This window comes from Chlorocebus sabaeus, chromosome 10 (assembly GCF_047675955.1).
Source record: "Chlorocebus sabaeus isolate Y175 chromosome 10, mChlSab1.0.hap1, whole genome shotgun sequence".
Classification (NCBI taxonomy): domain Eukaryota; kingdom Metazoa; phylum Chordata; class Mammalia; order Primates; family Cercopithecidae; genus Chlorocebus; species Chlorocebus sabaeus.
Genome location: NC_132913.1, coordinates 82932005 through 82945674, shown reverse-complemented (window position 1 = coordinate 82945674; position 13670 = coordinate 82932005). Strand labels below are relative to the sequence as shown.

At 36.9% G+C, this 13670-nt stretch overlaps 1 protein-coding gene across 9 annotated transcripts in view; it reads right to left on the bottom strand.

Annotated features, from left to right (window-relative positions):
* Positions 1 to 13670, bottom strand: part of SLC39A10 (solute carrier family 39 member 10) — a 164468-nt gene that overhangs the window by 42002 nt on the left and 108796 nt on the right. For all 9 annotated transcript variants that reach the window (XM_073019885.1, XM_073019887.1, XM_007965712.3 and 6 more), the window contains one exon: positions 12189 to 12396. In XM_073019885.1, coding sequence (XP_072875986.1) covers positions 12189 to 12396 — 208 coding nt within the window. The remainder of the gene's footprint in view (positions 1 to 12188; positions 12397 to 13670) is intronic.

Below are 13670 nucleotides of genomic sequence, written 5' to 3'. Positions count from 1 at the left end.
AGCTTCACAACATTATATTTGACAATAATTTCTGAAAAATAAAACCAAAGGTACAGGCAAAAACAAAAGAAACAGACAAATTGGATTTCAAAAAAATTTTTAAAAATTTGTGCATCAAAAGACAAATACGGATTAAGATGGCGGATAGGAGGCTGGAATAGCTTGCAGCTCTTGCTCCGACAGAGCAGCATGTGGAGACTCACATCGTGAACTTTTGCTCCAAGAACTACCACAGCAACATACCAAAAAAGCTGAGAGAATTCACAGACCCTTTGGAGGAACTGGATTGCCTCTGCAGGCTCCCTGAGACACCAAAAAACTGTGAGTCCACTTGCTTTCTCAGTAGGGTAGGCTGGTGATCTGGGGCAGTTCTCAGTCCTGCTCACTGGCTGCCTGGAAATAGACTTGGTGCTTCTCCGGGGGCATGGTAGGAGTGAGGCCCATCTTTAGGACTGCAGGTTGTGTGGGAGTGTGGTGAGGCCTCAGTTTTCCCCCACTTTCCTGGTGACCTGTGTGACTCAGCAGAGGCAGCCATAATCCCCCTGGGAACAAAACTCCACTGGCCTGGGAACCACATCCCCATTCCCCACAGCGGCCACAGGAAGCCCCACCCAAAGAGAGTCTGAGCTCAGTCATGCCCATCCCTACCCCTACCTGGTGGTCTTTCTCTACCTGCCCAGGTTGCCAAAGACAAAGTGAGACAGTCAGGTGGGAGGGGGTCCCCGGAAAAACTCCAACTGGCTTGCGCACTGGGAGGAATGCGCACCGGGGTGGAGCCTCAGGAAGTTGCCTCCATTTGCAGCTGGGAGAAGCCTGGCCCCTGTTCTTCCTGTGTGGAACCTGGGATGCCTACCTGCAAGGCAAGAAGCACTTTAGCAGGGACTCCCGCCCCGCAGAGAATCTGTTTTCCCCATATCTTTCTTTCACTCAATAAAACCCTGCTTTGCTCACCCTTCAAACCCCATCTGCAAGCCTAAATCTTCATGGCCAACGAAGCACAAGAACCACGTCTTTGGCTGAATTAAGGAAAAGTCCTGCAAAAAAAAAAAAACACACAGAATCTCTTGGGAGCTCTATAGCCCCACCCACCGCCTGATCCTCCCTATACAACCACAGCTGATGCACTCTTGAAAAGTGCTACATCCGGCTGGATGCCAACCAACACGAAACCAGAACGCCAAACAAAAATACAACCAAGGACCTTCAGTGTCCATTTCACTCCCCTGCTACCTCCTCAAGAACAGGTGCTGGTATCTGCAGCTGACAGACCTGAAGATGGATCACACCACAGGTCTCTTTGCAGACACTCCCCAGTACCAGCCTGGAGCCCAGTAGCTCTCTGCTGGATGGCTGAACCCAGAAGAGCAAAAACAATCCCTCTAAGGAAAGGGGGAGAACACCACATCAAGGGAGCACCCAGTGGGACAAAATACTCTAAACAGCAGACCTTGAGTTCTGACTTTAATACTCCACTGACAGCACTAGACAAAATCAAGACAGAAAGTCAGCAAAGAAACAAACTATACCCTAAAACAAATGAACGAAACAGATATTTACAGAACATTCTACCCAACAACTGCAGAATATACGTTCTATTCATCAGCACATGGAACACTCTCCAAGACAGACCATATGACAAGGCACAAAACAAGTCTCAGTAAATTTAAGAAAATGGAAATTATATCAAGTACTGTCTCAGACCACAATGGAATAAAATTGGAAATCAACTGCAAAAGGAACACTTAAAGCCATACAAATATAAGGAAATTAAATAACCTGCTCCTGAACGGTCATTGTGTCAACAATGAAATCAAGATGGAATTAAAAAATTATCTGAACTGAACGGTAATAGTGACACAACCTATCAAAACTTCTGGGACACAGCAAAAGCAGTGCTAAAAGTTTATAGCATTAAATGCCTGTTACATCAGAAAGTCTGAAAGAGCACAAATAGACAATCTAAGGTCACACCTCACAGAACTGGAGAAGCAAGAGCAATCCAAACCCAAACCCAGCAGAAGAAAAGCAATAACAAAGATCAGTGTAGAAATAAATGAAACTGAAACAAACAAACAACAATACAAAAGATAAATGAAACAAAAAGCTGGTTTTTTGAAAAGATAAAAATTGATAGACCATTAGTGAGATTAACTAAGAAGAGAGAAGATCCAAATAAGCTCAATTAGAAACGAAACAGGAGGTATTACTCCTAATGCCACAGAAAAACAAAAGATGATTCAAGGCTACTACAAACACCTTTACATACATAAACCAGAAAACCTAGATGAGATGGATAAATTCCTGGAAATATACAACCCTCCTAGATCAAACCAGGAAAATATAGAAACACATCAATAACAAGCAGCAAGATTGAAACTGCCAACAAAAAAAAGTCCAGGACCAGACAGATTCATAGCTGAATTCTATCAGACATTCAAAGAATTGGTACCAATCCTACGGACACTATTCCTCAGGATACAAAAGGAGGGAATCCTCCCTAAATCATTCTATGAAGCAAGTATCACCCTAATACCAAAACCAGGGAAGGACATAACAAAAAAAGAAAACTACACACCAATATCCTTGATGAACACAGATGCAAAAATCCTCAACAAAATACTAGTGAACCGACTCCAACAGCATACCAAAACGGTAATCCACCATGATCAAGTGGGTTTCATACTAGGGATGCAGGAATGGTTTAACATCTGCAAGTCAATAAATGTGATACACCACATAAAATTAAAAACAAAATCACACGATCGTCTCAATAGATGCAGAAAAAGCATTTGACAAAAGCCAGCATTCCTTTATGATTAAAACCCTCAGCAATTTTGCTGAGAAGGGACATACCTTAAGGTAATAAAAGCCATCTATGACAAACCCACAGCTAATATTATACTAAATGGGAAGAAGTTGAAAGCATTCCCTGAGAACTAGAACGAGACAAGGATGCCACTTTCACCACTTCTATTCAACATAGTACTGGAAGTCCTAGCCAGAGCAATCAGAGAAGAGAAAGAAATCAAGGGCGCTCAAATTGGTAAAGAGGAAGTCAAACTGTCACTGTTTCCTGATATGATCGTATCCTAGAAAACCCTAAAGACTCATCCAAAAAGCTCCCAGAACTAGTAAATGAATTCAGCAAAGTTTCAGGATACAAAATTATACACCAACAGCAACCAAGCTGAGAATCAAATCAAGAACTCAACCACTTTTACAATAGCTACAAATAAAATAAACTTAAGAATACACCAAACCAACTAGGTTAAAGACCTCTATAAGGAAAACTATAAAACAGTGCTGAAAGAAATCACAGATGACACAAACAAATGGAAACACATCCCATGCTCATGGATGGGTAGAATCAATATTGTGAAATTGACCACACTGCCAAAAGCAATCTACAGATTCAATGCAATTTCTATCAAAATACCATCATAATTCTTCACAGAACTAGAAAAAAAAAAATCTTAAAATTCATATGGAACCAAAAAAGAGCCTACATGGCCAATGCAAGACTAAGCAAAAAGAACAAATCTGGAGGCATTGCATTACCTGACTTCAAACTATGCTTAAGGCCATAGTCACCAAAGCAGCATGGTACTGGTATAAAAATAGGCACATAGACCAATGGAACAGAATAGAGAACCCAGAAATAAAGTCAAATACTTACAGCCAACAGATCTTCAACAAAGCCAACAAAAACATAAACTGGGAAAAGGACACCCTATTCAACAAATAGTGCTGGGAAAATTGGTAAGTCATACGTAGAAGAATGAAACTGGATCCTCAGCCCTCACCTTATAAAAAAAAAATCAACTCAAGATGGAGCAAAGACTTAAATCTAAGACTTGAAACCACAACAGTGGAACACTGGAAACACCATTCTAGACATTGGCTTAGGCAAAGACTTCAGGGCAAGAACCTAAAAGAAAATGCAAAAAAACCAAGATCAACAGATGGTACTTAATTAAACTAAAAAGCTTCTGCACAGCAACAAAATAATCAGCAGAGTTAACAGAAAACCCACAGAGTGGGAGAAAATCTTCACAATCTATACATCTAACAAGGAACTAATATCCAGAATCTACAAAGAACTGAAACAAACCAGCAAGAGAAAAACAAACAATCCTATCTAAAAGTGGCTCAGGGCATGAATAGACAATTCTCAAAAGAAGATACACAAATGGCCAAGAAACATGGAAAAGTGATTAACAATGCTAATTACCAGGGAAATGCAAATCAAAGCCACAATGTGATGTCACCTCACTCCTGCAAGACTGGCCATAATCAAAAAACCAAAAAATAATAGATGTTGGCATGGATGTGGTGAAAAGGGAACACTTTTACACTGCTGGTGGGAATGTAAACTAGTACAACCACTATGGAAAAACAGTGTGGAGATTACTTAGAAAACTAAAAGTAGATCTACCATTTGATCCAGCAATCTCATGACTAGGTATCTACCCAGAGGAAAAAAAGTCATTACACAACTAAAATACTTGGACACACGTTTATAGCAGCACAACCTGCAATTCCAAAAATATGGAACCAGCCCAAATGCCCATCAACCAACAAGTGGATAGAGAAAATGTGGCATATATGTACCATGGAATACTACTCAGCCATAAAAAGGAATAAAACAATGGCATTTGCAGAAACCTGGATGGAATTGGAGACTATTATTCTAAGTGAAGAAACTCAGGAATTGAACACCAAACATCGTATGCTCTCACTCATAACTGGGAGCTAAGCTATGAGGATACCAAGGCATAAAAATGATACAATGAACTTCCGGGACTCAGCGGAAAGGGTGGGGGGTGGGGAAGGGATAAAACTACACATTGGGTACAGTATACACTGGTTGGGTGATAGGTGCACCAAAATCTCAGAAATCACCACTAAAGAACTTATTCATGGCCGGGTGCGGTGGCTCACGCTTGTAATCCCAGCACTTTGGGAGGCCGAGGCAGGTGGATCACGAGGTCAGGAGATCAAGACCACAATGAAACCCCACCTCTACTAAAAATACAAAAAATTAGCCGAGTGTGGTGGTGGGCGCCTGTAGTCCCAGCTACTGGAAGAGGCTGTGGCAGGAGAATGGCATGAACCCGAGAGGCGGAGCTTGCCGAGAGACGTGATCGCCTCACTGCACTCCAGCCTGGGAGACAGAGGGAGACTCCGTTTCAAACAAAAAAAAAAAACTTACTCATGTAATCAAACTCCACCTGTTCCCCAAAAACCTACTGAAATAAAAAATAAATTTAAAAACAAAAAGACAATTATCAACAGAGTAACAAGGCAATGCATAAAATGGGAGAAAATATTTGCAAATCATATATCTGATGAGGAATTAATATTCAGAATATAGAGAACTCCTAAAATTCAACAACGAAAAGAATAACCAGATTAAAAAAATGGGCAAAGAACTGTAATAGGCATTTTTTGAAAGGAGATATACAAATTGCCAATAAGCACATGAAAAGATGCCTAACAGCACTAATCTTTAGGAAAATTCAAATCAGAACTACAATGAGATACCACCTCACACCATTAGGTTGGCTACTATCAAGAAAAAAGTGTTGGCAAAGATGTGGAGAAACCGGGAGACTTGTGCACTCTTGGGGGTAATGTAAAATGGTACAGCCATTATGGAAAATAGTATGGCAGTTCCTCAAAAAATTAAAAATGGAATTACCATATGATAGGGCAATTCCACTTCTGGGTATATAACCAAAAGAATTTAAAGCAGGGTCTCAGAGAGAGAGAGATGCCCATGTTCACAGCAACATGTTTCACATTAGCTAAAATGTGGAAGCAACCCAACTGTCCACGGACAGATAAATGCATAAGCAAAATGTGTTATATACATGCAATGTCATATTATTCAGCCTTAAACATGAAGGAATTTCTTTCTTTCTTTCTTCCTTTTTTTAGAGAGTCTCGCTCTGTTGCCCAGTCTGGAGTGCAGTGGTGTGATACTGGCTCATTGCAACCTCTGCCTCCTGGTTCAAACGATTCTCCTGCCTCAACTTCCCAAGTAGCTGGGATCACAGGCACCCGTCACCACATCCAGCTAGTTTTTGTATTTTTAGTAGAGATGAGGTTTCACCATGTTGGTCAGGATGGTCTCGAACTCCTGACCTCAGGTGATCTGCCCGCCTTGGCCTCCCAAAGTGCTAGGATTATAGGCGTGAGCCACTGTGCCTGGCCAGGAAGGAATTTCTGATGCTACAACATGGATGAACCTTGAGGATATTACGCTAAGTGAAATAAGCCAGTCACAAAAAGGCAAATAATAAATGGTCCTATTTATATGAGATGCTTAATCAAAATCATAAACATAAAGACAGTAGATTGATAGGTCCCAGGGTCTGGGGAGGGGGGAAATAGGAGTTACTGTTTAATGGGTATAGAGTTTTGGTTTTACAAGATGAAAAGAGTTATGGAGGTAAATAGTACGGATGGTTGTGTAACATTATGAATGTATTTAATATTATGAATATATTTAATATCACCAAACTGTATACTTAAATATTGTTAAAATGACAAATTTTGTTACTGTATTTCATCACAGTTAAAAAAACTGGAAAAAAATTTGTTAAAATGGCAAATTTTACGTTATATAATTTTACCACAATTTAAAAACATTTATATAGCTAAAAATGGCAAAGTTAAAACTAAATCTAAAGTCCTCTTTTTTTTTGAGAGAAGGTCTCACTCTGTTATCCAGGTTGGAGTGCGGTAGTGTGATCACAGCTCACTACACCCTCAATCTCCCAGGCTAAGGTCATCCTTCTGCCTCCGCCTCCCAAGTAGTTGGGACTACAGGCATGCACCACCATGCTCAGCTAATTTTTTCAAAAATTTAAAAATTATTTGTAGAGACAGGGTCTCCCTATGTTGCCCAGGCTAGTCTAGAACTCCTGGCTCAAGAGATCCTCTTGCCTCAGACTCTCAAAGTGCTGAGATTACAGGTGCGAGCCACTGCTCCCAGTCGGTCCTCTAATTTTTAATCCACTGTTTTCTCCACTAATTCACAGTCTTTTCAGAGAATCCTTGGCCAAGTGATTTATTTATGACTCCTGTGTTTACCTCACAGAGGTGGATTCACAAAAAGGAAAACATATAAGAAAATATAAAGTACAATTAAACATGAAAGTAGGAAGGAATACTAACTTTATTAATCCAAATGGCAGTCCTTCTAAATTTGAGCTAATTAGGATAGAGGCAAACAGGCAAAAGAGTATCTCTACCTTGACAAAACAAACTTATAACTACATAAAATTATCAGAATATATTTATTTCAATGCCAACTAAAAATATACATAAGCAGTAAGGTTAATTATTTATTTTGCATGTAACACACATTGTCACTTACTCCTGCCAGTCCCAAATAAGTGAAGAGCTAGCTAGATTTCCCTTTTCAGATAAATCAGAAAATTTCCAGATATTTTCTGTAGATTGCAACTATTCCTGGACAACTATTTCATTAGGAAAACAGTCCTACTATTACGAGCTCCTAAGTATACAACATTATAAACATGGTTTCTTGTTCTGAATTATTAATTTAAAAACAATTTCAGCTTTCTAAAAGCACTACAAATTCAAATGATAGTTCATTCTTCTAACAACTTGGAATCTTCCAAGGAATAATCCTTTTGACCTATGAGCAGAAATGTGAAGTTGTTTTGAACTTACTGTACTAAAATACTTTCCCATATTATTTAAATACTTTATTTGTAGAATTTGTAACATTTAAATTTAAGCTTACATAAACTCTATCCTAATTTCCCACATGTAGGAGAAAAAGCAATGATGGTAGTAAAATTGTTTTGATTTCTAACCAAATTGTTGTGCTTTTTAATCACAATTCATTTGGTATAAAGCAAAAACAAAACAAAAGGTATATTTTAAAAACTTTATATAAAACAATATACAAACTATTAAAGACCACTAATAAATGCTTTCTTTATATGTACCCAAGATACCATATGCAATAAAAAAGCACCAAATGTCTGAAACAAGCTTCACTTATTCTGCAAATTGGGTTGCTTAAAATGCTAAAGGTCTTCAAGCTTAGTTATTCACTGACTCCCTTTCTCATTATCTAGAGAGAAAATGCATTCTTTTAAAAAGAAGCGCTCATCTGTGGAAACTTTCTAATTAACTTGGTTCAAAGCATGTGCAAGATGGCAGTTTTCTACACTGCTTCAGCATTTTAATTGACAGAAAATGCTTAGCAGCCTATTCACAACCCCCCTTGGTAATTAAGCTAGGGTCAACTCTATGACTAAATGAGCCAATCTTGTGAAACAAACGATTTCTACCATACACAGTATATAGCATATTAGGTTTACAGCAGTCTTTGAACAAAGTTAATGAGGTAGTAGCTGTGCCACTATGGGAGATTTATATAGAACAAGTTAACCTTTCTTAATGGTGCAGTAGTCATTAAAACTAATTACTAGCAGGGCATTATCTCTAACAATTATTAACATCTATCAGCACATAATTAATTCAAGCTGCATTTCTGACAATGCTAATAACCACCTGCAAACAACTAATCAATATTCACTATTAGTAACATATTTGTTTTCAAAGCAAGTACAATTTCCTCTAAGGCTTTTCAGATTGAATAAGCTGTAACTTTCAATATTACTATAGTCAAGCATCTGTCAACAGCTTCATTAGAATATATTGACTATGGCAATATAATAATCCACGGGTAACATAACAACAAAGAACAAGAAGCTTTTCAGAAGACTTCAAAACAAGAAAAAAGCTATTAGTTTTAACTTTAGATCAGTCTCAGTCTCCATTTTTCTCCGTAAGGAACAAATAAATCTATTGTATTTTTAATCAAGTTTAATCTCAAACCTAGCTTCCCCTTTCTCCTGCCACACTGAGAATTTACAGGCACCTGAGAGGGACTAGGCCTCTCAGGGCGCTTATTCATCCACCAAGATCAATAAGCATGAAGTCAAGAAAGAGGACAAATTTATCTATTCAAAGATCAGAATTCAAATCTAGTGCAAAGACCCACTTTCTCTGCCGTTACTGATCTTACCAGAGGGCCCCACTTGTTTATCAAGAAGACCATTCTTAGATTTTTTTAAACCACCAACTTATCTATACTTAAAACAATACTTGCAAATCTGTCAAAATACTAGTAAAAATAATTCTATAAAACTTGCCTCATTTCTCTGCCACTTATATTCTAGCAAAGCACTCTCCAAAACCTTTTCAGGAGGAAACAGTAGAGCAGGAAGTATAAGAATTACAGCACAGTGGTTATGATTATATATTGTAGAAGGAGAATACTATAGTTCATAGCATGGCTCTGCTACCTGGCAGCAGTCTGTGTGACCTTGGGCAAGTTACCTGACTTACTCTCTAAGCCTCCTTTTTCTCACCAAACAAAAGTAAAGTGCCTGTTGAGTGGGTTTAATAAATTAAAAGAAACATCCTTGTAAAAATGTTTAGTACAGCACATGGTAAAGTCCCAATAAACATAGGTTTTTGTTTTGTTTTGAGATGGAGTCTCATTCTGTTGCCAGGCTGGAGTGCAGTGGTGCAATCTCGGCTCACTGCAACCTCTGCCTCTCCGGTTCAAGCAATTCTCCTGCCTCAGCCTCCCAAGTAGCTGGGACTATAGGGGCACACCACCACACCCAGCTAATTTTTTGTATTTTTAGTAGAGAACATAGATTATGATGATTCATTTGTCTAGTCTAAATTTATTTTCCTACTGCAAAGATATTAATCAGAAATAGAAATGTAGGTGCCTAAAAGACTTTACTTTTTATGTAATAATATTTCCTTTTACTTGTATCTTTATCGCAAATAAAATTCTTACGTATTGGAATGGGATGTCTACCTTATTCCTACACTACGAAATGTTTAAAAATTCTGTCCTTTCAATCCTTTATTATGCCAGAATTCAGTTTTAAGTCCATATTCATACATATCATTTTGCTCATTTTACTAGTATCCTCTAAAGCCACCCTATCTGGCATTTCATCCAGAACTGTGTTCACAGTAATTCCATCAGTTTTTCATAACTTTATGGTTAAAAAAAAAAAGTTCTCAAAACTAATTTTGAAGACATTCATTATCAGAGTATATCAGGCTGATTGATACAGTCACATAATGATCTTCAAAGACACATTTCAACAAGTGTCTTTCCTGGATTATAACTGAACGCTTACAGACTTATATTAAGCAACTGTATTCATTCAATCAACATAAGAGTTTAAAAGGTTTAGTCACTGTATTAAAGCAACTAAAGTCCAACAAAAACAGATTAATTTAATTATTAAGATCCCCCAAGATCTATACTATGAGGGAGACATCTAGAGGTGTCAAGGAAGGGAACATAGTTTAGCCTAGTATGGTCACTAAGTTTACCCAGAGGGGCCAATACTTGAACTGAATCTTTGAGGAATTATAGCCGTCAGTCAGGCACAGGGGTTTAGAAAGTGAAGAGGGAGAGAGGGATGGGAGAAAAATGGCACAATCTATTAACAGTAGTTTATTATCATTAGAACTGTGAAAAGAGGAGAGAAATGAACGATGAGGGGTAAGAATGTCAAGACACACAGGGAGGATCATATTACGGAAAGCCTTGTGGGCCAAGTAAAGGGCTCTGAACAATACAGCATGATGCAGTTTCCTAAAATGCATGAGAAAAAATATAACTAGCACATCACATCAAATCCATGTTCCAGAGATATAAAAAATATATATTAGTGAGAAAATACAAAGTATTAAGTAGTGTGAAGATACATGGGAAAATTAACAAAGGTGGTATCAGAACTAACTTAATTTGGAAGACAATGTCATAGGGATTAGATACTCAGAGGTTTCATCAGACAAACCTTAGGGTTTGTGGGCTCTGTCAGTTTCCTTATCTTGTTTTTAGAAACAAGAATCATATAATCTCTCCCTCACAGGATTACTGCTAAAACTTAGTGGGAAAAAAAATGCATTTAAAACAGCACATAAGATAGCAAAATAGTTACAGGATTGAATCCCAGTACTACCACTTATGAGCTCTGAGATATTAGAAAAGTTACTGGGAAGACTAACATTACCTGTCTCATAAAAGTGTTGTGAGGAGTAAATGAATTCAGCTTAGAACAGTGTCTGCAATATGTGTTTAAGTAAATAAGATTTTAAGAAGTATGTATTAACAAAATGTTAGCTATCACTATAAAGAAAAAATTCTGTGTCAGAATCTCTTTGCATTTTAGAAAGATAAATCTAGCCCCGTTTAAGTGCTAAGAATGTCTTACAAAGGGACACAAACACAGGCAGGGAAGGTTATGAAGTTATTTCAACAATCCAATAACCAAGAAAATCCAGAATTGTTATGACAGAGTGGATGGAGTTAGAAGATACTGAAGAGATAGCTTTAATTGGACTTCATACCTGATTACAAAATGGGAAAAAAAATGAAAAGAAAAAAAAAGACAAAAAGAAAGTCAAAGAGTTCCAGATTTTATCAAAAGAATGAAATGTAATGATATTTGGGATCCATTAAGGGGTACAAATTTTGTGTGGAGTATAAGTTTTGAAATATTAAGTGGGAGGTACCTGTAAACACCAAGGTGGAGCCAAGTGGGTACCATGAAAAAAGAGCCTAAAAGAAATTTAAAAATAGTTTTGGTTTTACCCTAGTTGAAAGCTCTCTAGAAATGCCCATAATAAAATTCACGTGCCAAGTTTATTAGGCATTTCTCAGACATTCCTGGAGTTTACACACAGTAGCTTCCCTTTTTATGTCTTTAAAATTTGAATCATCTTTGCTTTTCAACAGAGGCACCCTGATAAATGTGAAGTAATTACAAGAACAAATAACTTTATTTAGGGGTCCCATTACTTATATTTGCTTATGAAAAATAATCAACTTATCACAAATCTGTATATCATTTTTAATCTAGTACTCCATCCACAGCAAAATATCCCTTTGTAATATGCCAAAAGAGATAAATAAAACATATTGTGCCTCCTGTCTTCCCCCAGTTTCTTTTAAACATGCATATCTAAACCTGATTAAAATATATTTAAAGTCTGATACCAAAAGAAAGCCAATAATTTAGGATTATTTTCTAATTCAACTACAGTTTAAAAAGTAACTACAGGTACTATTTTAAGGAGAAAAAACTTAAAATTTCTCTTACCTGATGCCCCTATATTTGCCTCATCTTCAGGAACCAGGTTTTTATCCTTATTTATATCTTCAACTAAAAGTTTGTCAAAATGCTCAATACAAAGTCTGCTGTCGATTTGATATAACAATGCAGGGCAAAGGTATGTAAATAAATCAGTTGAGATGGGAGAGTTGGCACCATGACCATAGTATTTTAATAACTGAGTGACATTCAAACACTGCAAAGAAAGTGATAAAACAAATTAAGTAAGAGTGTCTTTAAGGAGATTACACAAAAAAATAAATTACTGCCTAATAAATATTCTAAATATTACTTGCAAATAATCTGTAATACATAGATATCTATTACAAATAAAACTTTTTAATAAGAATTTCTAACAGGGATACACTCAACTATATTACCCAAAACTCTTCATGGACTTTAATAATTTTTCTACTCCAACGCATGAAAGATAATGACTTTTTGTCATGGATAAGGATGACTCACAACTATATCCCCAAGACTCTTGTAGGATGATGAGAAAAATCATTTCCCTATCAAATTGCAATCATCGGTGACTCAAGATCCTTATCTGTGGAACAGATTAAATAGATTTAGAGTACTTTAATGGCTTATATTAAAATATACCATAATACAGACATTTTCATTGCCAAATGCACTTCAAAAGCACATTGTTTTGGAAAATTCTAGCCCAATGTCCGTTGATAGAAACAAAACTGGAAGATAAAAATAAAGGCAGCTTCATCCACTGGTACTTTAAAAACAAACAAAAAGTAAGCTTAACACTGATGAAAGAGGAGAAAAAATAATAATAAAAAACAAAACAAAGCAGAAAACAAATAGCCAACAGGTGTGGATCCATCATATGGTTAAAAACAAGCATCTAAATTATGGCAAAAGAGACTGGCACTGTCCCTTTGTCACATATATCTGCTCTGGTTGCATGCTTGTTTATTAACTTGCTATCTCACTATATGGTTTTGTCTAGGGCACACAAAAAAACATGAAAAACTAAAAACCTATAAACACAAAAATGATTCTTCTTAGTTTTTTTTTAATTTTGATTTTTTTCTATTTAGCACCGCTTAAATTGCTTTTGATCTTCTTAGGTCTTAATTACCATAAGGTACTACTCTATTAAAAGTATTGAACATTTCAGAATCATGAGATTCCCAGTATGCATCAGACCTATCAGAATGCCATTAACAAGTCTAATGATGCAAACCTCATGGATGTGATACAAAGAAGAAATGAACAATAAGATCGAGTAATTATCAACAAAATATTCTAGGATATTATCTTAAGTCATAATAATTATCCTAAGTCAAAATAATTAATGCACTGTAATCCCAGCACTTTGGAAATTTAAGGCTGGAGAACTGCTTGAGGTCAGGAGTTTGAGACCAGTCTGGGCAATATAGTGAGACTCCATCTCTACAAAGAATAAATTTTTGAAAATAATAATAAAATGAATGCATACTTCAAAACCAT